Source organism: Ovis aries, chromosome 19, assembly GCF_016772045.2.
Source record: "Ovis aries strain OAR_USU_Benz2616 breed Rambouillet chromosome 19, ARS-UI_Ramb_v3.0, whole genome shotgun sequence".
NCBI classification, from domain to species: Eukaryota; Metazoa; Chordata; class Mammalia; order Artiodactyla; family Bovidae; genus Ovis; species Ovis aries.
Window position 1 is genome coordinate 6115080 of NC_056072.1, and position 25845 is coordinate 6140924.

Genomic DNA, 25845 nt, shown 5'->3' on the forward strand with positions numbered 1-25845 from the left:
TGAACTGAACTTTCCTATTAGGGCCTAAACTTTTCACATCATTTAATTGAAGGGTATCTTTAACAGCAAGGAATACTTTTTAAAAAATGATTACTGTTTGACAGGTACATCTAAGTAAAAATTTTTTACAGTTTTGTGACCAAAATAACAAATTTGATGAGATGGTTAGCATCTTTGCAACTAGGATATGTAACCTCAAGTTTAAGATTCTGTTTCTGAAAGAACCTAATTGTTCTTAATGATTGACTTACTAGTAAATGTTTTAAATTTAGGCTTAAATATTTTTCCTTTATTTTTAAGATTTTATTTGAGTAAAGGTTCAAGATCTTTATAGTTTGAGAATGTAGCTTATTGCATTTTGAAATTTCATATTTCATACCTTAATTAACTATTTCAATTAAATATCTTTGAATGAAATTAATGTTTATCTGTATTTTCTGCTAATTGAAAAGATTGGTAGTTATAAGAAAGAATGAAGTGATTTGGGAAGACAATATTACCTCTTTTAACAGGGTTTTAAAAACTTGAAACTTTTCAAGTAGTAGTCTTTGAGACATCGCTCTCTTTTAACATAGTCATAGGGGTGTTTATTGATTTTCAGATTTAAAGCCTGAAGGAATCTAGTGACACGTTTCTAGTTATAAAATCAATGTAAAATATCACGAGGTACCTGTCACTATGTCAAGCAGAATTTTTAAAAAATAAATGATTCTATTAAAAATGGGAATAGATCTAAGCAAACAATGTGTAAGACCTCTGAGGTGAAATTATATATTTTCTGGAGAGATATTAAAGAAGACCTAAATGAAAGAGTTAAAGTGTATTTATGGATTGGATGGGTCAGTATTGTAAATATATTAATTATCCCAAATTAATGTGTGGAATTAATGGACTTTCAGTCAAAACCCAACATGAGTTTCTTGGTGGAATTGGCAAGCTTATTTTAAAATTTATGTGAATATGCAGAAGGGCAAATTATAAAAGGCACAGTTTTAGAATGTTCTTTGAACTCAAGATTTTATTTGAAGCTCTACTTATAAAGTTTGCATATTATGGGAGGACATAAAGATTACTCAAGCAGAATAGAGTCCAGAAACAGATCTGCACTAATGAATCCTTTGCTTATGGTAGAGGTGGGACTGTACAGCAGTGGAGAAAGGAAAGCTAGTTGAAAACTAGTTGTTTCGATAAATGGTAGGGAACAATTATTTATATTAATACAGAGGAAATAAAGTTGAACCCTTATTTCTCATTATATAAAATAATTGATTCCCGGTGTATTACATACCTAAATAATTGTTTAAGCTCGTAATTGTCATGAAGAAGAACACAATACCTTTATGACCTTGGGGCACCAAAAGACTTTTTTTAACTAGAAAAAGTACACTAACCCATAGCAAAGAATTGATGAATTAGGTTTATGTCAAGAATTTCTATTTAAAAAATACCATTATGAGTGAAAAGAAGCTGTGGAATGACAGCAGTTTATAAACTCATATAACTGACAAAAGAACAGCATAAAGTACTTCAGCACACACTTAGGAGGAAGGTTAAAGACCAATAAATATATGAAAAGTGTTCAACCTCAGAAGGCATCATGGAAATTCAGTCACTTTTGTTGGCAAAAGCCTTTGGTAGTCCTAAGTGTTGGTAATGTTACTAAGCAGCAAGAACTCTTAGGTAAGGTGTCCACCATTTATATATCTCTGTAGTTTGTTTATTTAGCTGACAGGACTGATTAGTGGTAGTGGTGTGTTGTATGGGGGAAGATAGGGCTTCCATGGTGGTTCCAGTGGCAAAGAATCTATCTACAATGCAGGAGACCTAGGTTTGCTCGTTGGCTCAGGAAGATCCTCTGGAGGAGAAAATGGCAACCCACACCAATATTCTTGCCTGGAAAATTCCATGGACAGAGGAGCCTGGCGGGCTATAGTTCATGGGGTTGCAAAAAGTTGAACACGATTGAATGACTAACACACAGGGGCAGTAATGTATTATGTGCCCGAAAGAAGAGAAGTGACTGCTATTACTTGAAAGTGCTCAGTGAAGTAAGAGAGTGCTGTGCTTTATAGTAGATAAGAGGGGAAACCCATAAGCACATTCAGTAAACTATTCATAGTGGTCGGTTAGAAACTGGGCCAGAAAATACGATAGAAAAATGAATGGCAAATCAGAAGGAGGAAGTGAACTGAAAGTCAAAAATGGGTATATAAGAAAGAGTTAAGGGAGTTTGGGGAGCCTTGCGTATCAGGATTGACTTGACCCTGGGGATAAAATAGGGCAAAAAGCATTCTTCATTCATGTTTAGTTTTTTTATTCTTTGAGTAGGTTTTCAATAGAATCTTAATGAACTTGCTTGTTTGTTTGAACTCTGTAATTCTGCCTTCAGTTTTGAATCACAGGAGGTATAGTTAAACTGGTCTTTAACTTTGGGGATACCACTTAAAGTTGACACTAGGTAGCTCTCTGGGAAGCTATCTAGATTGTATTTCCTCTAGTTAAAACATATTTATGAAATCAGTTATTTATTCAACGAATATTTTAGGGCTACTATGTACCAGGTCAGAGAAGGCGATGGTACCCCACTCCAGTACTCTTGCCTGGAAAATCCCGTGGACGGGAGGAGCCTGGTAGGCTGCAGTCCATGGGGTCACGAAGAGTCTGACACTGAGCGACTTCACTTTCACTTTCATGCTTGGAGAAGGAAATGGCAACCCACTCCATTGTTCTTACCTGGAGAATCCCAGGGATGGGGGAGCCTGGTGGGCTGCCGTCTATAGGGTCGCACAGGGTCAGACACGACTGAAGCGATTTAGCAGCAGCATGTACCAGGTGCTATGCTAGGTGTTGGAGACATGCGGTTTCCTTGTGGGAGTATTTACCTAGTGCGGTAAATATTAATCAGGTAAACTAATGTGAAATTGCATCTGTGGCAAGTGCTAGGGAGAAAAAAGTACACTGAACCTTTATTTTTTCCCCTCAGAACAGCATCCCCTAGGAATGTGCTGAAGTTTGAAGGATGAATTATTTAGGCCAAGAGGGGAGATAGCAGTGATACACAGGTAGGGAACTGGCAGTCTGAAGATGCTGAGGTTGGAGGGGACAAGCTGAGTCTGGAGGACTGAGAGATAGGTATATGGAAAAGTAGGGAGATGGTAAAATGTGAGACAAGACTAGAGTTACGTAAGAGCTAGAGTACGTGTGGCTTTATCTTAAAGTTCCTTTCATTTAATTTTAAGAGATGAAGCCCTTGAATAGTTCAGCAGAGGATTGCAATGTAATTACATTTGCATTTTGAAACAGCATTCTTTGTTGAGAAACAGTATTTACAGATTGGGGAATGAGATAGGCAAAATGGATGTAGGGGTTTGAGTTAGGGGCTATTGTAGTAAGTAGTGTAGTTTAAAAATGATAGCTTAGATTTCAGTGCTAGTATCAGAGTAGGAAAAGATTAGACAAATTTCAAAGGTATTTAAATAGAAGGAACATTCCGGGATGACACCTAGATTTTTGGATTTTTAAATTTAGGTGGTAGGTAGGAAACACTAAAAGGAGACAGTATATGTGCTTGTTTTGAAGTTAGAGAGGAGGTGTCCAATCATGAGTCTAGTTGAATGTTGACTTTGAGATGCCTTTGTGACATTCAAGGGGGGAGAAACATGTAGATAGGGAAATAACATTGGCAGATTGTGGGCATACTGGCATACAATCATACCCAGGTATGACTGACATCCCTTGGGAAAGAGTTAAGAGTTGGTAACAGGATCTTGGGTAGAGGAGTCTGCCTGTACAGAAAGCAGAGAAGAGGACTGGAGATGAAGGGTAAAAATCAGGAGACTATTGTAGTTTTAAAAGCCAAAGAAAGAGAATGATTCAGCAAAGAGGGAGGAGAGGTCAAGAATTATGTAAAACGAAAAGTTAAAAATATCATGCAGAACTTTATAGAGTTGGAGCCCCATGTTTCTTAGTTTTCAAAACATGTTCGTTATCCCTTGGAGTCCTATTTTGTGTTTTTAATCTGAACAATTGCATTTAAAATTTAAAGCCCTGGTTCTTGCTAAAATACTAGGCCTTCTGTCATTGAAATACTTTGACCAGTTTTGGGGCTGTTACTTGTGTACTTTCTAATAGTGATTCTCTACCTCTTATACTTTGTTACTATTGTTTATGAGCTTGTTTTTTCTAAAGTTATTTTTGGTTTTTGCTTAAACTGTTAATTTAAGTTTTGGGACCTTGGTTTCAGTGTTGATATCTTGATTTGGAGATTCCTGGTAAATTTAGACTGTCATTCATGGTAGGAAGGTTAAGAGTTTACCTTTTTTATGGGAGTCTTTCTTCCCTTGGAAAGAGAAAGATTTAGCCATTTCTATTCTGGTGGCTACCTTGTTTTTCATCTCTAAAGTGGTAGTCTTTCCAGGGTCCCACCTTTAAGTACAATAAATATTTTGTTGCTAGTATTGGGGGATTTCTCTTCTAAAATTACCTCCCATATTTTCTTTTGGAGCATGTGTAGCATTTCTAGCACTAGCTTAGATTTTCAGAATTGTTGCTGGAAAATAAATGTTGTTTTACTTTAAGTTCTGAGTTTAAAATCCTTTTCCTATAGTCCGAAATTTCATTGCCTTTGTAGCATTCAGTGATGGCAATTAATTGATACTCCTTCAGAGAAAATGTTTATTTTCTGTGGATGATTTTAAGTTAGACTTTAAGTTTGTTGTTCAGTCTCTCAGTCATGTCCTATTCTTTGTGACCCCATGGACTACAGCATGCCAGGCTTCCCTGTCCTTCACCGTTTCCTGGAGCTTGCTCAAACTTACGTCCTTCAAGTTGGTGATGCCATCCAACCATCTCGCCTTCTGTCGTCCCCTTTTCCTCCTGCCTTCAGTCTTTACCAGCATCAGATCAGGGTCGTTTCTAATAAATCAACTCTTCACATCAGGTGGCCAAAGTGTATTGTAGCTTCAGCTTCAGCATCAGTCCTTCCAGTGAATATTCAGGACTGATTTCCTTTAGGATTGACTGATTTGATCTCCTATCATTAGTGGTTTGAAATTAGTGTTTTTTTCATAATCATCTGCGAAACATAGTGATTCTTTTTTTTAATGATTAAATGTAAAAACTGGATTTACTTCTTATGATTTCTTAAATTTTTCCTTAATGCTTTTTTCCAGCTTTATTGAGATACAGTTGACAAAGTTGTATGTATTTAATGTACATAATGATTTGAGATATACATACACATTGTGAAATGATTATCACAATCAACACATTTCACATAATCACCTCACATAGTTCTTTTCTTTTCTTTTTGGTGAGAACTTTAAAGATCCCATCTTCTCTTAGCAAATTTCAAGTATATAATACAGTATTACTTAATGTAATCATCTTGCTGTACTATAGAGCCTTAGAACTTATGTTTTAATTGAAGTTTGCAACCTTTGACCTGTGTCTCTCCATTTGTTCCATCCCTCATCCTCTGACATTCACCATTCTACTCTCTTTCTGAGTTAAACTTTTTTTTTAGTTCATGTGTAAGCGATACTATTCAGTATTTTTCATTTTCTGTCTGGCTTATTTCACTTAGCATAAATGCCTTTCAAGTTTGTATATGGGTCAACAAATCTCCAATGGCTAGGTTTCCTTCTGTTTGTGGCCAAATGTTTCATTATATAAATGCATAATTATAAAATGTGTGTATATATACATGTTATTATTTATGTTATATAACTACATTTTCATTATCCATTATTCATTATCAACAGACCCTTAGGTTGTTTACATATCTTGGATATTAGAAATAATGCTGCAGTGAACATGGAAGTAAGTGCCGATACATCTTCTGTATATTAATTTTGTCTCCTGTGGATATACAGTAGACCCTTGAACATTGGTTTAAATTGCACAAGTGTACTGATACACAAAATTTTTTTCATTGATAAATACAGTCTGCAGCTGGTTGAATCCATAGGTGCAGAGGAACTAAAGATGTGGAGGAACCAAGTATTTCAGAGAGCCGATTGATTTTTCAGCTGCAGAGGCTTGATGCCCTAACCCCCATATTGTTCATAGGTCTACAGAAATAGGATCTCTGGATCACATACTAGTTGTCTTTTAATATTTTTAAAGGAATCTCCACACTATTTTCCATAATGGCTGTATGAATTTACATTCCCACCAACAGTATACCAAGGGTTCCCTTTACTCCACATCTTTGACAGCATTTTTTACCTCATCCTTTTGATAATAGCCATCCTAACAGATGTGAAGGGTATATCTATCTCATTGTGGTTTTGAGTTATGTTTCTCTGAATAGTGATGTTGAACACCTTTTCTTTTTCCTATTGGCCATTTGCGTGTCTCTGGGAAAATACCTTTTCAGGTTCTTTGAACCTTTTTTTAAGTCATATTTTGTATGGGTTTTTGGATTTTTTGTTTGCTTTTGAGTGGTATGAATTCCTTATATATTATAGATAATAACCCCTTATTAGATACATGGTTTGTGAACATTTTCTTTAATTCCACAGGTCACCTTTTCATATTGTGTATTCTTTCCTTTGTTGTACACAAGCCTTCTAATATATACTCCTGCTTGCTTATTCTTTACTTTTTTTTGCCTGTTTTTGGCATCATATCTGAAAAAATCATTGCCAATGCCAATGTCAGGGAGCTTTTTTTTTTCCTCTATGCTTTGCTCTAGGAATTTTATGGTTTCACATCATACATTGACGTCAGTAATCTATTTTGAGTTAATTTTTTTGTATGGTGTAAGATAAGGGTCCAGTTTCATTCATGTAATATCCGGTTTTCTAACACCATTTGTTGAAGAGACTAGTCTTCCATCATTGTCCTTGATGCCCTTGCCAAAGGTTAGTTGACTGTAAAAGTAGTTTTTTTCTGGGCTCTGGATTCTGTTCCAGTGTTCTCTCTTTCTCTCGCTCTTTTTTTTTTTGGTAGTAACATACTGTTTTGGTTACTATAGTTTTGTAACATGGTTTGGAATCAGGGATGTTGATGCTTCCAGTTTTGTTGTTCTTTCTCAAGTTTGCTTTAGCTATTTAGGGTCTTAGGGGATTCCATGCAAATTTTGGGTTATTTTTCTGTTTCTGTGAAAAATAGTATTGGAATTTTTATAGGTATTGCATTGAATATGTAGATTGCTCTGGGCAATATGGACTTCAAAAAATTTTTTTTCTTGGAGTATGGCTGATTTACAATGTTGTATATATGGACATTTTAATGATACTGATTTTTCCAATTCATGAGCGTGGAGTATCTTTCCATTTGCTTTTGTCTTCATTTATCAGTGTCCTATACTTTTCAGTGTACAGGTCTTTCACCTCCTGGGTTAAATGTATTCCTAAGTATTTTACTGACTTTTTTTTTTAAAAACATACTACTGTAGATGGTATTGCTTTCTTAATTATTTTCAGATAATTCATATTTAATGTATAGAAATGCAACTGCTTTTTTAATGTTTTTCTTGAATCCTTGGTAAAGTTTTTAGAGTTTTTTGTATATAAGATCATGTCATTTGCAAACAAATTCTTCCTCCCCAATTTGGAAGCCCTTATTTCTTTTTCTTATCTAATTGGTAAAGCTAGGACTTTCAGTACTGTGTTGAATAGAAGGGTGAGAGTGGGCATTCTTGTTTTGTTCTTGATCTTAAAAAGCTTTCACCATTTCACCATTGAGTATGATGCTAGCTATGGACTTGTCGTATATGGCGTTTATTATGTTGAGGTAAATTTCTTCTATACCTACTTTTTTAGTTTTTGTGGTGAAAGAATGTTGAATTTTATCAAATGCCTTTTTTGCATCTGTTGAGATGATTAGATGATTTTAATCCTTCATTCTGTTATATGGGATCACATTTATTTATTCTCGTATGTTGAACCATTCCTGACTCCCAGGGATAAATTCCAGTTAATTGTGGTGTGCTGTGTGCTAAGTTGCTTCAGTTGTGTCTGACTCTTTGTAACTCTGTGAACTGTAGCCTGCGAGGCTCCTCTGTCCATGCAATTCTCCAGGCAGGGATACTTGAATGGGTTGACATGCCCTCCTAGCCCAGGGATTGAACCTGCATCTCTTAGGTCTCCTGCACTGGCAGGCAGGTTCTTTACCACTAGCACCATTTAAAATCCATTTTAAATGGCAGCCCCTAATAATGGTGCATGATCCTCTTAATGTGCTGTTGATTTCAATTTGCTAGTATTTTCTTAAGGATTTTTGTATCTTTGTTCATCAGGGGCACTGGCCTGTAGTTTTCTTGTTGTGTTGTCTGACTTGGGTATCAAGGTAATAATGGCCTTGTAAAATGATTTTGGAAGTGCTTTTTCTTTAATTTTTTTAAAAGAGTTTGAGATGGGTTGGCATTAATTCTTTAAATGTTTGGTAGAATTTGCCAGTGAAGCCATCTGGTCCTAGACATTTCTTCAAATTAGTAATCAAAAGCCCCCAACACTCACCTTTCTTGTTATTGGTCTGTTCAGATTTTTTAAATTTCTTTCTGGTTCAGTCTTTGATATAGGTTGTTTCTAAGAATCTGTCCATTTCTTCTGGGTTATCCAATTTGTTGGTATATAATTGTTAATAATAATCTTTTATGATCCTTTGTGTATTTTTGGTAGTAGTTGTAATCTCTCCTCTTAATTTTTTTCTTTTTAAATTTTTTTGCCTTAACATGTGGCGTGTGGGATCTTAGTTCCCCAGCCAAGGATCAATCTTGTGCCCCCTGTATTGGAAGCTCAGATCTTAAGAACTAGACCACTGGGTAAGTCCTCTCCTCTTTCCTTTCTGATTTCGCCTTCTTTTTTCTTAATCTAGCCAAAAGTTTGTCAGTTTTGCTTATCTTAAAAAGTGGAATAAAACTTTTTTCCTCTTTTTTTTTTAGTCTCTATTTCATTCATTTATGCTCTGATCCTTATTTCTTTACATCTGCTCTTTGGGCATAATTTATTCTTTTTCTGGTTCCTTGAGGTATAAAGTTAGACTGTTTATTTGAGATCTGTTTTCTACTAATGTTGATATTTATTGCTATAAACTTCTCAGATTGCTTTTGCTATATTTTGCTGTGTTTCCATTTGGGTCTGTCTCCTTTTTTGGACCCATTGATTAAGGAAAATATTGTTCAATTTCCACATATTAGTGAATTTCCTAGCTTTCTTATTGATCACTAATTTCACACCGTTGTGCTCAGAAAAGATACTCAATATAATTTCATTCTTAAATTTGTTAAGACTTGTTTTGTGACCTAACATATGAAGTATGGATGTGAGAGTTGGACTATAAAAGAAAGCTGAGTGCCTAAGAATTGATGCTTTTGAATTGTGTTGGAAAAGACTCTTGCGAGTCCCTTGGACTGCAAGGAGATCCAAGCAGTCCATCCTAAAGAAAATCAGTCCTGAATATTCATTGGAAGGACTGACGCTGAAGCTGAAACTCTAATCCTTTGGCCACGTGATGTGAAGAGCTGACTCATTTGTAAAGACCTTGATGCATGGAAAGATTGAAGGCAGGAGGAGAAGGGGATAACAGAGGATGAAATGGTTGGATGGCACCATCGACTCAATGGATATGAGTTTGAGTAAACTAGGAGTTGGCGATGGGCAGGGAGGCCTGGTGTGCTGTAGTCCATGGGGTCGCAAAGAGTCGGACACGACTGAGCGACTGAACTGAACTGATATGAAGTATCCTGGAGAATATTCTCTGTGCACTTAAGAGGACTGTATGTTCTACGGTTAAATGGAATGTTTTCTGTTAGATTTCATTTGGTCTAAAGTGTAGTTCAAGTCCACTATTTCCTTTTTTATATTCTCCTTCTCATCTATTCTTTGAAAGTAGGGTATTAAAGCCCACTACTATTATTGCATTGCTATCTATTTCAGTTGTTGTATCTTGATGAATTGATTCCTTTATCATTATATAATGAATGACCTTTTATCTCTGTTACAATTTTGGGGTTCTTTTTTGGTCTGATAAAAATGTAGCCAATCTTGGTCTCTTCTGCTTTCCATTTGTATAGAATATCATTTTCCCTCTCTTCACTTTCAGGCTGTGTGTGTCCTTAAAGCTGAAGTGAGTTTCTGTTAGCATATGTTTGGGTATTGCATTTTTAATATATTTACTTACTCTATGATTAGTGGATTTAATCTGTTTACATTGAAAGTAATTATTGATAGGTAGAGATGGTTGGATGGCATTACTGATGCAATGGACATAAGTTTGAGTAGGTTCTGGGAGTTGGTGATAAACAGGGAAACCTGGCGTGCTGCTGTCCAGGGGGTTGCAAAGAGTCAGATGCAACTGAACTGACTGACTGAAAGGCTTAACTACTGCCATCTTGTTAATTGTTTATGATTGTTTTGTAGTTCTTTTGTTCCTCTCGCTATCTTCCTCTGTGATTTGATAGTTTTCCTTCATGGTATTCTTTCTTTTTGTATCTACTATAAGTTTTTGCTTTGTGACTACCCTGAGGTTTAAACAAAACGTTTTATAACAGTCAACTTTAAGCCATTATGTCAGTCTTTTTATGTTTTATATTTAACAAATTATTGAATGCAGATATTTTTATTTTTGTCTTTCAGCCTTTATACTAGTTAGTGATTTACACACCAGTACAGTACTAGAATATTCTGAATTTGCTCATGTCCATATCTTACCAGTGAGTTTATACTGTATATGTTTTTAAGTTACTAATTACTGTCCTTTCATTTCAGCTTGTAGAACTGAGATGAAACTCCCTTTATCTTCTTATAAAGCAGGTCTGGTAGTGATGAACTCCTGCAAATTTTCTTTCTCGCTCTCTTATTTTAGTTTGGGAATGTCTTTTTCTGATGGTTAGCTTTGCTGAGTATTCTTAGTTGGCAGTTTTTTTCTTCTAGCACTTTGAATCTGTATACCTTATTCTGGTGCAAGGTGTCTACTGAGAAATCTGATAGCCTTATGTGGGGTCTCATGTATGAGTTTCTTTCCTCTTGCTTTCTGAGTTCTCTCTTTGTCTTTGATTTTTGATGGTTTTATTAGATTATCTCTCAGTGAAGTCCTGTGTGAGTTGAATATGTATTGGGGCATGTGAACACCATATTCCAGGATGACTCAGTTTCTCTCCCCAGATTTGGGAAGGTTTAAGCCATTATTTCTTTAAATAACCTACCTAGCCCTGTCTCTCCTTCTAGAACTCCTATAATGCAATCATTACTCTTGATGATGGCCTACAGTTGGTGTAGGCTATTTTTTACTTGCTTTGCTTTGCTTTGATAATTTCAAGTAACTTTTCTTCTGGTTTTCAGATTCTTCTGCTAGTTCAGGTCTACTATTAATGTTCTCTACTGCATTTTCTTTTTCATTTTATTAATTTAATTAGCTCCAATATTTCTCTTTGGTGTTCTTTTTTTTTTAAGTGTAATTTCTGTCTGTGTTGAACTTCTTATTTTGTTCATGTTCATGTGGTATTGTCCTGATTTGTTGTCTGTCTGGGTTCTCTTGTAGCTTGCTGAGCTTCCTTGAAACAATTACTTTGAAATCTTCATTGAGAAATAGATTTATTTCTCTGTGGTCAGTTACTGAAAAATAATTGTGTTCCTTTGGCATTGTCATATTTTCTTGATTTTTTTTTTTTTTTTTTTTTTTACATTTCTTGTAGCCTTACTTTGTATAGTGTGTTAGTCACTCAGTCGTGTCCAACTCTTTTTGACCCCATGGACAGTAGCCTACCAGGCTCCTCTGTCCATGGAATTCTCCAGGCGAGAATACTGCAGTGGGTTGCCATTCACTTCTCCAGGGGATCTTCCCAACCCAGCGATTGAACCTGCGTCTCCTATATTGCAGGCAGATTCTTTACCGTCTGAGCCACCTTTACGTCTACCCATTTTATGCAGTAATTTTGGTGGGGAAAGACCTTACCTGTGGGTAAGTGCAAGAGTGACAGCTGGATAGACTGGCAGTTCTTACCCGGGTAAGATCCAGGGGTGTAGTCTTCGTGCATTTCTAACAGCTGAGTTTAAGTGGAGAGTGCACACTGCAGAGGTTCTCAGTGGCCAAGGCTGCAAGTGTCTGTGGGGGCTGTAAGGGCTACGGGGGACCTTCTGATCTTTTTTTCTCCCAGGGCGAGTTGTTGTGGCCAAGGAAATCTTTCTTGGCACCTGGCTCTGCTCACCGGTGTTCTCCTAATTGTGGTGTTACTGGCTAATCCATGGAGTCACCATGGAGCTGTGAGCTAGAGCCCAGGCAGTGGTGGCTCAGCTGCAGATCTGGGGCCCAGAGCATAGGCACTCGTCGAGCCAACCATGGAGCTGGGATCTGGAGCTCAGGAGGCTGCAGAGCTGGAATCTGAAGTGTAAGCACTTACAGTGGTTCTGGGGTTCAGTCGTATTTGTGGGACCGTGGTAGCCTGAGTGCTGGGGCAGTGCAGCAGCAAGTCTTTCTTGTTGAGGGCATGGCAGCATCTCCCTCTCCAGGGGCCCTGTGGCAGTGATGACTTTTGTTGAAAGCTGTTGTCCTCTGTAGAGCAGGCTACTGGGGTCTGCTCTGATGAATACTCACAGAGTCCCCGTTTGTGAAAGCTCTTATGGGTGGTGTTGTCCTGCCTAGGTCCACCACAGAGCAGACCATGGGAGTGCAGGGGTGCCTGCCACGTGGCTGATCCTGGTTGTCTCCAGATGCTTCAGCTAAGCCTGTCACCCTAGTGATCCTCCTTCCATCTGTGTGGTTGCTCTCCATCCTTTGCTTCATTGTGCTGCTATAGGATCTCAGTTCTACTTGACCTTCCTGTAAATATTTTCCTTTGTGGATAGCTGTCTGTTACTTTTTATTGGGGTTATGAAGGCTGCTGTCACCTACTGTGCCATCTTTTCAAATGCCGCCTCTCAAGACACTCTTTGTCTTGTTACTAATTTGTTTTGCATCTTTAACCTTTTTAATATTTAGCTTATTTTTAATTTGACATTCAAAAACTCAAATAGTGCTTTTACCATACTTTATTTCACAGTAAGAGTAACAGTAGCCTCTGGGTGCTTTAGGGACATTGTATTGTTTATTTATCAAAGCCACCTTATTGACATGGGTACAACTGTTACTCCTTCTTGACAGAGGAAGAAACTAGACCACAGAGAATGGTCTAGCCAAGGTCACATAGCTAGTAAGTGTGGAAACAGAATATCCAAACCCAGGCAGTATGATTCTAAAACTTGTACTCTAAACCTCCCTTTCAGCCTGTGTGGCTTATCTTACTTCTGAAGTTATTTATTTCGTTGGTTGATTTCGATGCTTAGTTTTCATATTGCTTATTTTTCTCATGTTTGATTTTTGGATGTGTGCTTATTTTGTATTAGATCAAGTCTGTTACAGCATTTTGTTTCTAGTGATCATGCGTTGGAAAGTCATGACTTGCTGTTTGGGAAGGATATAGCAAGCTGATTTTGGATATGAGGATTTCCTATTCATCTGGAAAGCATTGTTCCACTCTTTGAATTGCTTGGCTATGTGTGTTGGAGATACCCATGAGGCCCACTTCCTTGCTTGGCAATGGTCGTCTAAGGGGATCCACCTGCCTAGCAGTTCCTATTGCTCATTACCCTGAGGTTGATGCAAGATTTTCTCTTGCCTCTCTCACGCCCTCAGCAACTTTATATTAAACATGAACCATCCTGAATATTGCCTCTTCATCTCTCCCCCTTCCAACACCCAAGCATGCACACACGTGCACACACACACCATAGTTTGCAGTTACTTCAGGTTGCAGTTTGGACTGTGGCTTCTTCCATCTCATTTCTTCCTATTATTTTGTCTTTCATTGATCAAAATTCTCATTCGTTAAGGTCATGTTCTTATTCTACAGTAAAGTTACAGTTCATCTCCCATGGTTATTTATAACTTAACTCTTTATTTCTGTGATTTTTAGAGTTGTTCAGTCGCTAACTCGTGTCCAGCTCGTTGCAACCCTGTGGACTGCAGCACGCCAGGCTTCCCTGTCCTTCACCATCTCCTGGAATTTACTCACATTCATGTGCATTGATTTGGTGATGCTATGTAACCATCTCATCCTCTGCCGCCTTTCTCCTTTTGCTTTCAGTCTTTCCCAGCAGCAAGGTCTTTCCCAGTGAGTCAGTTCTTCACATCAGGTGGCCAAGGAATTGGAGCTTCAACGTCTGTTCTTCCAATAAATATTCAGGGTTAATTTCCTTTAGTATTGACTGATTTGATCCCAAGAAACTCTCAAGAGTCTTCTCCAGCACCACAAATCAAAAGCACCAATTCTTTGGTGCTCAGCCTTCTTTATGATTCAATTCTCATATACATTCGTACCTGACTACCTGGAAAAACCATAGCGTTGACCATACAGACCTTTGTCGATAAAGTACTGTCTTTGCTCTTTTTAATACCTGTCTGGATTTGTCATAGCTTTCCTTCCAAGGAGCAGGCTTGTATCTTTTAATTTTGTGACTGCAGTCACCATCCACAATTATTTTGGAGCCCGAGAAAATAAAATCCGTCACTGTAATCACTTTTTCCCCCTTTCATTTGCCATGGGGCCATATGCCATGATGTTAGTTTTTTGAATGTAGAGTTTTAAGCCAGCTTTTTCCACTCTCCTCTTTCACCCTCATCAAGAGACTTTTTAGTTCCTCTTCTTCCATTAGAGTGGTGTCATCTGCATATCTGAAGTTGTTGATCCTTCTCCTGGCAATCTTGATTCCAGCTTGTGATTCATCCAGCCAAGCATTTTGCATGCTGTATTCTGCATATACGTTAAATAAGCAGGAATTGAAAGCAATTACATTGAATGTACAAGCTTCATTTTGGTGCTGTATTCTGTTAGTGGTTTTTAATCTTTTGAGAGTCATTGACATCTTTGAAGATTTGGTAAATTTTATGTACCGTCACATTTTTTGTTCAGATGCATAGCTATTTACCATCTGTACCCCAAGCAATGGCCAAATGTTAATTTGATCATTACTAGTTTTGTAGACTTGCTTTTTGGCGGGAGAATGGGCTTTGTTTTTAGTTATTTTTAGAGGTATAAGCCAATTTCTTAGAAAATAACCTGTTGTTCAGGTTTGAGGAAAATTGTTATGAAAGATATATAGCCATAGATTTATATATAAAGAGTTAAATATAAAGTATAGTATTAGAAAGCTAGAGCTATTTCTTTCTAGTAAACCAAGTTTTATAACATTTCTTTTTTTCCTATTTTCTCTAGGTTTAACTATAGATCAACACATCATCTTGCGTCTCATGGGTTTTATGAATTTTTAAATTGGTTTGATGAAAGAGCATGGTATCCACTAGGAAGAATAGTAGGTGGTACTGTAAGTATAAATGCAGTTATTCATGTTAATCTTAAATTTTTTCAGTGATTTGAGTAAATCATTCATCACTAAGGTGATGGCAGTTCTTAAAAGTTTTTTTATAGTTAACTGATACGTTTTCTGTGGCTAATTATCTGTTATTTAATTTGTTAAATCTCTTTTCTTGATACTCTTCTTCACACACCCCCACCCCCCAGCCTGTTTTGAGGTAATCTCATACTAGCCATTATTTCTGACAGGTGGTGAAGGTTAGGAGGAGAAGCTCTTGTCACACTCTTAAATTCAGGTTACTTGTGTTTTTGTTTTGTTCTATAGAAGCTTTATTGAAAAAAAAAAAAAAAAACATTTGGAAGGAGATAAAAATGTAGAAGTCAGATAATTCTAATTTTCCAGGTCCTGAATCTGTCTTAGATTACTCCAGGTGGATTAGGTATTGTTCATAATTTATGGGAAATTATAATATCCAGAGGATGATAGGAAGGAAAATGTTTTTAGGATTTGGGATGTAAGGAGAATGGTTTGAGAGAAAATGAAAGACAAGGCACCTACTGGAGAAACATATACATTTAATATTTTTTTCTTGATCACTTTTGTTAGAGGTTTATCAATTTTAGTAGAGTCTTTAACCCATTAAACTTTGTTGATTATTAAATATTTGTCTTGTGTTACCTTCTGTTTGTTTCCTTCCCCCTACTTTGTTGAGTTTGATGTTGTTATCTAGTTTCCTGATATAGTTTGCTCAATAATTTTCAACTTTCCTTTGTTACTAATGTATTTGTTTTGAAGCTTCAAATTGCCTCATGATTACTGTTTTAGCTACATTGCTCAAGTTTGGATATGTAGTGTTTTCATTATCATTCAAGTCAAAATGTATTTTAATTTCTGTATAATTTTCTCTGATTCATGAGTTACTTAGGACTGTATTTAACTTTTAAACATAAGAGAATTTCCTCATCATCTTATTTTGCTTTTTACTTCAAATATATTAATGTTAGAAAACAAATTCTATAATTTTAATCCTTTGAAATTTATTGGGTCATGATTTGTGGCCCCAAGATATAGCCAGGTTTTATAAATGTTCCCTCTTCATTTGGAAGGAATATGTTCTCCATGATAGTGAGATGTTATAAAATCTGGGACATCTTTTTATCTTTGTAAATAGGAATAATGATACAGAAGAATAGTCATGATAGCCTCTGAGGTTGATAGAAAGGTATTGAAGGGTGAAAGGTGCAGTAGATGACTATTACCTGTACTGCTTGTGGTGTGAATGCTGTCATATATTTTATTGTACTAATCTTTGATTACTATAGTTTGTTTCCTGGTATGTTTATAACTTTTTATCTGGAATTCACCCTCAGTGAAGGCTGGTTTTCTGAGATTCCTAGTGTCCTGATATTTGGAACCATCCTTACAATAATCTTTTTCGCTTCCTTTTGCTGGAGTCCTCAGAAGTTTAGGACTGTTTTTAGAGGTTGGTTCTCAGTCTATGTTTCTTATACATGAAGTTGTTTTAAATGTGGAGAGGGCTTCCCTGCTTACTCAGTGGTAAAGAACCCTCCTGCCAGTATAGGAGATACAGGTTGGATCCCTGGGTCGGGAAGGTCCCCTGGAGAAGCAAATGGGAACCCACTCCAGTATTCTTGTCTGAAGAATCCCATGGACAGAGGAGCCTGGTTGGCTACAGTCTATGGGGTTGCAAAGAGTCAGACATGACTTAGTGACTGAGCTTGCATGTATAAATGTGGAACCCATACTCAACCATGTGGTGAATGAGTTATTTCTTGTTTTGTTTCTATTTAAAGGTTTGGAAGTAAGGCAGAAGTTGCTTACTGTTTCATTTGATGGATGGGTAGAATTAATCTAGTTTCATAAACAGGCCCTGGGTTTGTGCTGGGAATTAGGCCTTTTTTTTAATCTCAGTGGTGAGCAATAACTATCCCCCAACCACCTCAAGTACCTAAAGTATATATTAGGGCCTCGAGTGTTTTTTTTTTTTTTTTTTAAAGACTTCCGTGGTATCAGTGCCTAGTTTGAAATGCTTCTTTATGTTTAGAACCTGAAGGATTCCCTTCCGGGTTCTCTTTCTTTTAAGGTTAAACATGCCTTTTTTGTTGGTGAGTGGTTTTGTCTGTCTAGAATACCTTGATCTTTTCATCTAATACTTCTATGTATTATTTTGTATGTCAGTTCAGTCTACCATATTTAGATATTTTCAGATTTATTTCCATTAAAAAAATATTGTCAGTAAAACTATTTACTTGGGACCTGGTATTGTATATGTAATGGAACGAAATTTTAATTTTTAAGAATGGTGATGATTGCCATACTTTTTCCCCTTTTCTTACCCCACTCTCCTTCCATGTGTTCAATAGATACTGTGCATCTATTTTATGCCTATCATTATTATTTGGATGCTGGGGAAATTTTTCATGTTATCCTGGAGCTTGTATTCTGTGAGAGTGTTTATTTATTTATTTTTGGACGTGCTATGCAGCATGTGGGATCTTAGTTGCCCTACCAGGGATTGAACCCATGCTCCCTGCATTGGAAGTGCGAACTCTTAATCACTGGATCACCAGGAAAGTCCCCAAGGGTATTTACTTAATAGACAGTAAGTAAATAAGTAAAATAAATACTATGTGAAATGGTGATAAGTGCTATGGAGAAAAAGCAAAGGAGTGGGTTTAAAGACCATGGACAGTTTGCAAATAGTATGGTTCAGGAAGTAAATTTATAACATTCTTTGTAGTTTCAGTGATGGAGAAAGAAAAAATCTTTTAGGATGTAGCTAAGGATGAAACGGAGAAGGCAATGGCACCCTACTCCAGCACTTTTGCCTGGAAAATCCCATGGATGGAAGAGCTATGTAAATACACAGTTTAATCACAAATAGCTCAGAATTAATGTCCTGTTTGTTGTTCGTTGGATCTTAAATGTTTCATGTTCCTCCTTTGGGGAGAGGTTGGAGTACAGCTGTTAACTGGGCCTATTCTAGTTGATTTGCCTTCCATTGTTAAGTATTTTAAGAAGTGTAAAAATGTCAACCTTCGAGGAGTTCCAAAATATTATATTTGAATTCACTAACTAGTCCTCCTTTTCCTAGCTAGAATTGTTCACTTTCCAGATCTTGACTTTGAAGGGAGGAAGAAATCATTTATAAATATCACTTAAATAATAACTGCACATAAATTTTTTTCATCTTCTGTTTGTTTCTCAATTCCTTAAACACAAGTATGGGCAAAATTGTTAAAACCTCATACTTAAGGATGTGTTAGAATCCTGTTTATAGTGAAAGATAGAGTTAGTGGGGACAATTATAAAGTTACCCAGTGTTCCATCATTAAACATCTTTACTTTTAATACTTCATTCAATGTGATCTTTCTTCTTTTGCTTAAATATGTATTTCTACATATGAGAATTTTTTGTGTCCAGTTGAAAAAGAACATTTAATTTTATAGTATGTAAAGAATGCAAACTGTTGTGCGAGCTTATTCTCAACCTAATTATTTAATAATAAAGAGCTTAGTGTTTTCAGCTACCTCCTTATATTTGTAATTAAATTTTCCTTTTTTTTTTTTTTTTTCCATAGGTTTACCCAGGGTTGATGATAACAGCTGGCCTTATCCATTGGATTTTAAATACGTTGAACATAACAGTTCACATCAGAGATGTATGTGTGTTCCTTGCACCAACTTTCAGCGGCCTTACCTCTATATCTACTTTCCTGCTTACCAGAGAACTGTGGAACCAAGGTGCAGGGCTGTTAGCCGCTTGCTTCATTGCCATTGTGCCAGGCTACATTTCTCGGTCAGTCGCTGGGTCCTTTGATAATGAAGGCATCGCTATTTTTGCACTTCAGTTCACATATTACTTGTGGGTAAGTAACACTTGGTGTTTTGTTATCCTTAATACCCATGAACTTTCTACTGAAAGTTGTCATTATAGTTGCATGCAGAAAACTGTTACTGTTCATGACAAATAAGTCACAGCTCTAATAAAAGAGGCTATCAGAAAGTAAGCTGTTGATTTTTTTGTTGTTTCTTTACTAGTGGGGAGAGAGGTTAAAATTACTTAAGAAAGTTGAAGTGTGGTTCATTGGCTTAGGATGTTGAATTCTGTGTGTGAAATTTGCATTATTTTACTGTTGCCAAGTTATTTCTTCTTTCCCTGTCTGTATACCTTCTGTTTCTTTTTCTTGTCTTGCTGTATTAACTAGTACTTCAGTATGATGTTGAAGAGGTGTAGTAAGATGATCCTCGCCTTGTTCCTTTTCTTAGTGGGAAAGCTTTGAGTTTCTCACTATTAAACATGTTGGTTATAGGTTTTTTTGATAGATCTTATTTATCAAGTTGAAGAAGATACACTTTAGTTTGTTGAGAGAGTTTATCATGAGTGGATGTTGGATTTTGTCAAATGTTTTTTCTTTACTGATACATGATTAATCCTTGAACAACACAGGTTTGAACTGTGCAGATCCATTTATACATATATATTGTTTTCTATTACATACATACTACAGTACTTCACAATTTGGTTGAATCCATAGATCTGGACCCAAGGATTATATAAGGGCCCTACTAAAAAGTTATATGTGGATTTTCTTATGCCAAGGAAGTAGTCACTGCTGCAACCTCTGCCTTGTTCAAGGGTCAATTATAGTTAAACATAGTTGTAACTATATGTAAATTCTTTGACTTTTTGATGTCATGAATACATTATTTTCAAATGTTGAACCAGTATTTCGTACTTGGGATAAATCTCACTTGGTCATGCTATATAATTCTTAAAATATCTTGTTAGACTTGATTTCCTAATATCTTGTTGAGGATTTTGTATCTAATGAGAGAGATAATGGTCTGTAGTTTTCTTTTCTTGTAATGTCTTTGGTTTTTACTATTGGTTCAGTACTGGCCTTGTAGAATGAGTTAGGAAGTATTTCCTCTGCTTCTGTTTCCAGAAAGAGATTGCAGAGAATTGTTGTCATTTTTATTTATTCTTTTTTAATCATTTGGTAGAATTCACAAGTGAACTCCCCCTTGGCCTGGTGCTTTCTGTTTTGGAATGTTGTTAATTATTTATTTATTCCATTTCTTTAATAGATAGAGATCTAGTCAGATTTTCTGTTTCTTTCTGTTTGAGTATTAGCAGATATTTTCTTTCAAGAAATTGGTTCATTTCGTTTAGGATATCAGGTTTTTGGACATAGAGTTCATTGTATTTCTTCATTATCCTTTCAATGAATGTCCGTGGGATCTGTAGTGATGTTCCTTCTTCCATTTCCAATATTAGTATTTGTGTCTTCTTTTTTTGTTATTAGCCTGGCCTAGAGGTTTATTGGTTTTTGTTCAGCTTTCAAAGAACCAGTTTTGGTTTTGTTGATTTTTCTTTATAAATTTGCTGTTTTCAATTTCATTGATTTCTGCCCTGGTTCTTAATTCTGCTTACTTTGGATTTAAATTACCCTTCTTTTTCTAGGTTCCTAAGGCGGAAACTTAGATAATTGTCTTAGATCTATCTTTTCTATTGTTTACATTCAGTGCTATAAATGTCCATACTAGCACTGCTTTTTGCTGCATCCCATAAATTTTGATCAGTTGTGTTTTCATTTTTATTTAGCACTATTTTGAAATTTCTCTTGAGGTTTTGACTTTTGAATGTGCTTATTTGAAGGTATGTTTAACTTCATATATTTTGAGACTTTCTAGTTATTTTTCTATTAGTGATTTTTTTGTTTGATTTCATTGTGGGCTGAGAATACATATTACATGACTTTTATTCTATTAAATTTGTTATGATGTGTTTTATGGCCCAGATGTTGTTTATCTTGGTGAATATTCCATGCTGACTTGAGAAGAATATGTATTCTTCTATTACTGGATGAATTTGTCTTTAGATGTCCACCATAGCCAGTATCCAGTTGATTGGTGGTGGTGTTGAGTTTTAGCTTTATCCTTACTGATTTTCTACCTGCTAGATCCATCTGTCTGAGAGAAGGGTTTTAAGTCTCCAATTATGATAGTGGATTTACCCATTTATGCTTGTGGCTCTATCAGTTTTTCCTCATGTAGTTTGACACTCTGTTGTTAGAAATGTACACTTGAAGGATTGTTTTGCTATCTTTGAGAATTAATCCCTTTTTCATTATATAATGCACTTCTTGATCTCTGATAGCTTTCCTTGCTTTGAGGTAGGCTTTATTATATGTATCTTTATCAGTTCAGTTCACTCAATCATGACCAACTCTTTGCAACACCATGGACTGCAGTACACCAGGCCTCCCTGTCCATCACCAGCTTGCTCAAATTCATGCCCATCGAGTTGGTGATGCCATCCAATCATCTTGTCCTCTGTCATCCCCTTCTCCTCCTGCCTTCAATCTTACCCAGCATCAGGGTCTTTTCTAATGAGTCAGTTCTTTGCATCAGGTGGCCAAAGGATCGGAGCTTCAGCTTCAGCATCATTTTTTCTAATGAATATTTAGGACTGATTTCCTTTAGGATTGACTGGTTTGATCTCCTTGCAGTCCAATGGACTCTCAAGAATCTTCTCCAACACCACAGTTCAAAAGCATCAATTCTTTGGTGCTCAGCTTTCTTTATAGTCCAACTCTTACATCCATAATGACTACTGGAAAAACCATAGCTTTGACTAGATGGACCTTTGTCAGCAAAGTAATGTCTCTGCTTTCTAATATGCTGTCTAGATTGGTCATAGCTTTTCTTCCACGGAGCAAGTATCTTAATTTCATGGCTGCAGTCACCATCTACAGTGATTTTGGAGCCTAAGAAAATAAAGTCTGTCACTGTTTCCATTGTTTTCCCATCTATTTGCCATGAAGTGATGGGACTGGATGCCATGATCTTCATTTTTTGAATGTTGAGTTTTAAGCCAGCTTTTTCACTCTCCTCTTTCCCTTTCATCAAGAGGCTCTTTAGTTCTTTGCTTTCTGCCATAAGGGTGGTGTCATCCACATATCTGAGGTTAGTGATATTTCTCCCAGCAATCTTGATTCCAGCTTGTGCTTCATTCAGCCCGACATTTTGCATGATGTGCTCTGCGTATAAGTATCTTTATATATACTTCAATTTTTTAAAAAATCTTTTAAAAATATATTTATTTCTGGCTGCACTGGATCTCCATTGTGGCACACAGTACTCTTCATTGCTGCATGTGAGCTTTCTTCAGTTGTGCATGGACTTCTTGCAGAGCACGAGATCCAGGATGGGCAGGCTTCAGTAGTCATGCCACTTGGGTTCAGTGGGATCTTAGTTCCCAAACCAGGGGTCGAACCCATGTCCCCTGCATTGACAGGTGAATTTTTAACCACTGGGCAACCAGGTGAGGCCCTGTATCTTTATATTCAAAGTGGGTTTCTTGTAGACAGCATATAGTTGGGTCTTGGTTTTTGATGCACGCTGACAATTTGTTTTTTAATTTGTGCATTTAGACCATTGACGTTCAAAGTGATTCTTGACTATAATTGGTTTAATATTTACCACACGTTACTGTTTTCTGTTTGGTACTCCTGTTCTCTATTCTTTTTCTGCCTTTTGTGGTTTGAACTGTGCATTTCTTGTGTTCTGCTTTCTCTCTCTCTGGCACATCAGTTATGCTTTTTTAAACTGTTCATAGTGGTTGCCATAGAGTTTGCAGCAGACATACACAGCTGATTGAAGTTCACTTTCAAAGAATACTATACAGGCATACCTCGTTTTAATGCACTTCACAAATACTGCATTTTTACAAATTGAAGGTTTGTGGCAACTCTGCATCAAGTGAGTCTGTCAGCACTAGACATTTGCTCACTTCATGTCTGTCATATTTTGGTTTTTCTCACAATATTTCAAACTTTTTCATTATTATATTTGTTACAGTGATCTGTAATCAGATTTTTGATGTTACCCTGGCAAAACAATTATAACTCCCTAAAGGTTCAGATGATGGTTAGCATTTCTTAGCAATAAAGTATTCTTTAAAGTATTATGTGTTGTTTTAGTACACATAATGTACTCTTAATATTGGGGATTTTCCAAGTGGCTCAGTGCTAAAGAATCCACCTGCCAGTGCAGGAGTTGCAGGTTTGACCCCTGGGTTGGGACGATCCCCTGAAGAGGGAAAATGGCAACCCACTCCAGTGTTCTTGTGTGGGAAATCCCATGGACAGAGGAGCCTGGTGGGCTACAGTACATGGGGATAGCAAAAGAAACATGACTTAGCAACTAAACAACAACTCATAATAGACTCCAGCTTAGTGTAAACATATCTTTCATATTCCTTGGGAAACAAATTTGTATGACTGGCTTTACTACAATGTTCAGTTTATTGTAGTGGTCTGGAACTAAACCTGCTATATATCTGAACTCTGCATGTACCACTTTATAGGCAGTGTGAGTACTTTATAGTATCAAAACAACCGTTGTATCATTACTGTCATTACTTTCATATGTAATACATACATAATAGATTACATTGTTGGTATTATTTTCAATAAACTTATGTGTTGAATCAGTTAAGAATAAGAAAACTAAAAGTTTTTAATTTCCCTTCACTTATTCTGACTTTGATGCTGTTCCTTTCTTTAGATTCAGATCTATGTTGTTTTCCTTCTTGTTAAAGAACTTCTAGCTTTTATTGCAAGACAAGTCTGCTGTCAACAAATTTCCTCAATTTTCATTTATCTGAGAAAGTCTTGAAGCATAATTTCACCAGGCCCAAATTTCTAGATTATTTTTTCTTTTTTTCCTTTCTCAGTTCTTACATATTTCACTCTAATCTCGTCTTGCTTGCCTGATTTCTGAATAGAGGTCATGTGATCGTTATCCTTGCCCTTCTAGAGGTAAGGTGTCTTTACCTCTGGCTTCTTTTAGGGTTTTTTCATTATTGATTTTCTGTAGTTTGGAAAAGATATGCCTAGGTGTGGTTGGTTCTTATTTATTGCTTAACATTTGAGCTTTCTGAATCTGTAGTTTGGTTTCTGACTTTATTTAGGGGAAATTATCAGTTATTGTTTCAAATATTCTTTCTCTCCTCTCCTGGTACTTTTATTACATGTATGCTATATCTTTTGAGGTCTTTTAACCAGTACATAGTATTTAACATATATTAAGTATATATTTTGACAATATGTATGGCTGGATCTTGATAGTATAAAGCCAAGTGGAAAAATAAATTGAGGTAGAATACATACAGTAATTTTAAGTAGTACAGACTATATTGTATATTGTCAGTTTATACTTATTTATAATAAAAGTATAAAAATATGGCATTTATCCATCATATATACCAACTTTATGATAGTGGTTACTCTTGAGTATGGGTGAGTGATACTAAGGAAGTATGAAGGGGGAGGTTCAACTATGTCTGTTAAAAACTTTTTTTTAATAAGATCATCTAGAACAAATATGTTTTATTTGCATTTGGAAGTCGGGATGGCTATTATTCTCTACTGTATGTTTGAAACTTTTTGTAATAAAATTTTAAAATAATATATTCTATCTGTTGGGAATTTAAAAACATAGAAAACTAAAGAAACCATCACCCAGGTATTACTGTCATTTGCATTTTGTCATAGTTTAAAATTTTTTCATGCTTTATGAAATGCAAAAGTGTTACTGTTTAAATAGTTTTTTTATTCTTTAAAAAAATAGCATGAGTCTGAACCATTGCAGTAGTGCCTTAACTGGCATGTTAATTACCTTTCATCATTTAAAAATTTAAGAAATTGAGACAAAATTCATGACATAAATTCACTTTCAACCTTTTTTTTTTTTTTTTTTTTTTTTTACTTTATTTTGCTTTACAACACTGTATTGGTTTTGCCATACATTGACATGAATCCGCCACAGGTGTATGAGTTTCCAATCCTGAACCCCCCTCCCACCTCCTACCCCATATCATCTCTCTGGATCATCCCCGTGCACCAGCATCATCCCCAAGCATCCTGTATCCTGTATCAAACCTAGACTGGCAATTTTTTTCTTACATGATAGTATACATGTTTTAATGCCATGCTCCCAAATCATCCCACCCTCTCCCTCTCCCACAGAGTCCAAAAGTCCATTCTGTACATGTGTGTCTCTTTTGCTGTCTCGCATACACAGTTCAGTGGCTTTTGGTATCCTCTGTTTACTTGCAGAACATTTTATACCCCCTAAGGAAATCTTGAACCTCCCCATTCCTTAGTTTTTAATTTCTGTTGAAGACTTATTATTCTGTAGGTAAAATTTTACGTAGGTAAAATCCACATAAACAGTACGTTCACTTAGCATAATCTTTGTTATTTTTGACATGTATCAGTATTTCTTTTTTGCGGTTGAATAACCCATTGCATTGCATTGTATTGTATTGTATGGCTTCCCTGATGGCTCAGATGGTAAAGAATCTGCCTCCAATATGGGAGACCTGGGTTTGATCCCCAGGTTGGGAAGATTCTCTGGAGAAGGGAATGGCAACCCACGCCAGTATTCTTGCCTGGAGAATTCCATAGACAGAGGGGCCTGGCAGGCTACAGTCCATAGGGTCTCAAAAGAGTTGGAC

The 25845-nt window shown here is 36.3% G+C and overlaps 1 protein-coding gene across 1 annotated transcript in view; it reads left to right on the plus strand.

Moving 5' to 3' along the window:
* Positions 1–25845, plus strand: part of STT3B (STT3 oligosaccharyltransferase complex catalytic subunit B) — a 100605-nt gene that overhangs the window by 36839 nt on the left and 37921 nt on the right. The window contains exons 2-3 of the mRNA XM_027957941.3: positions 15197–15305; positions 18899–19186. Coding sequence (XP_027813742.1) covers positions 15197–15305; positions 18899–19186 — 397 coding nt within the window. The remainder of the gene's footprint in view (positions 1–15196; positions 15306–18898; positions 19187–25845) is intronic.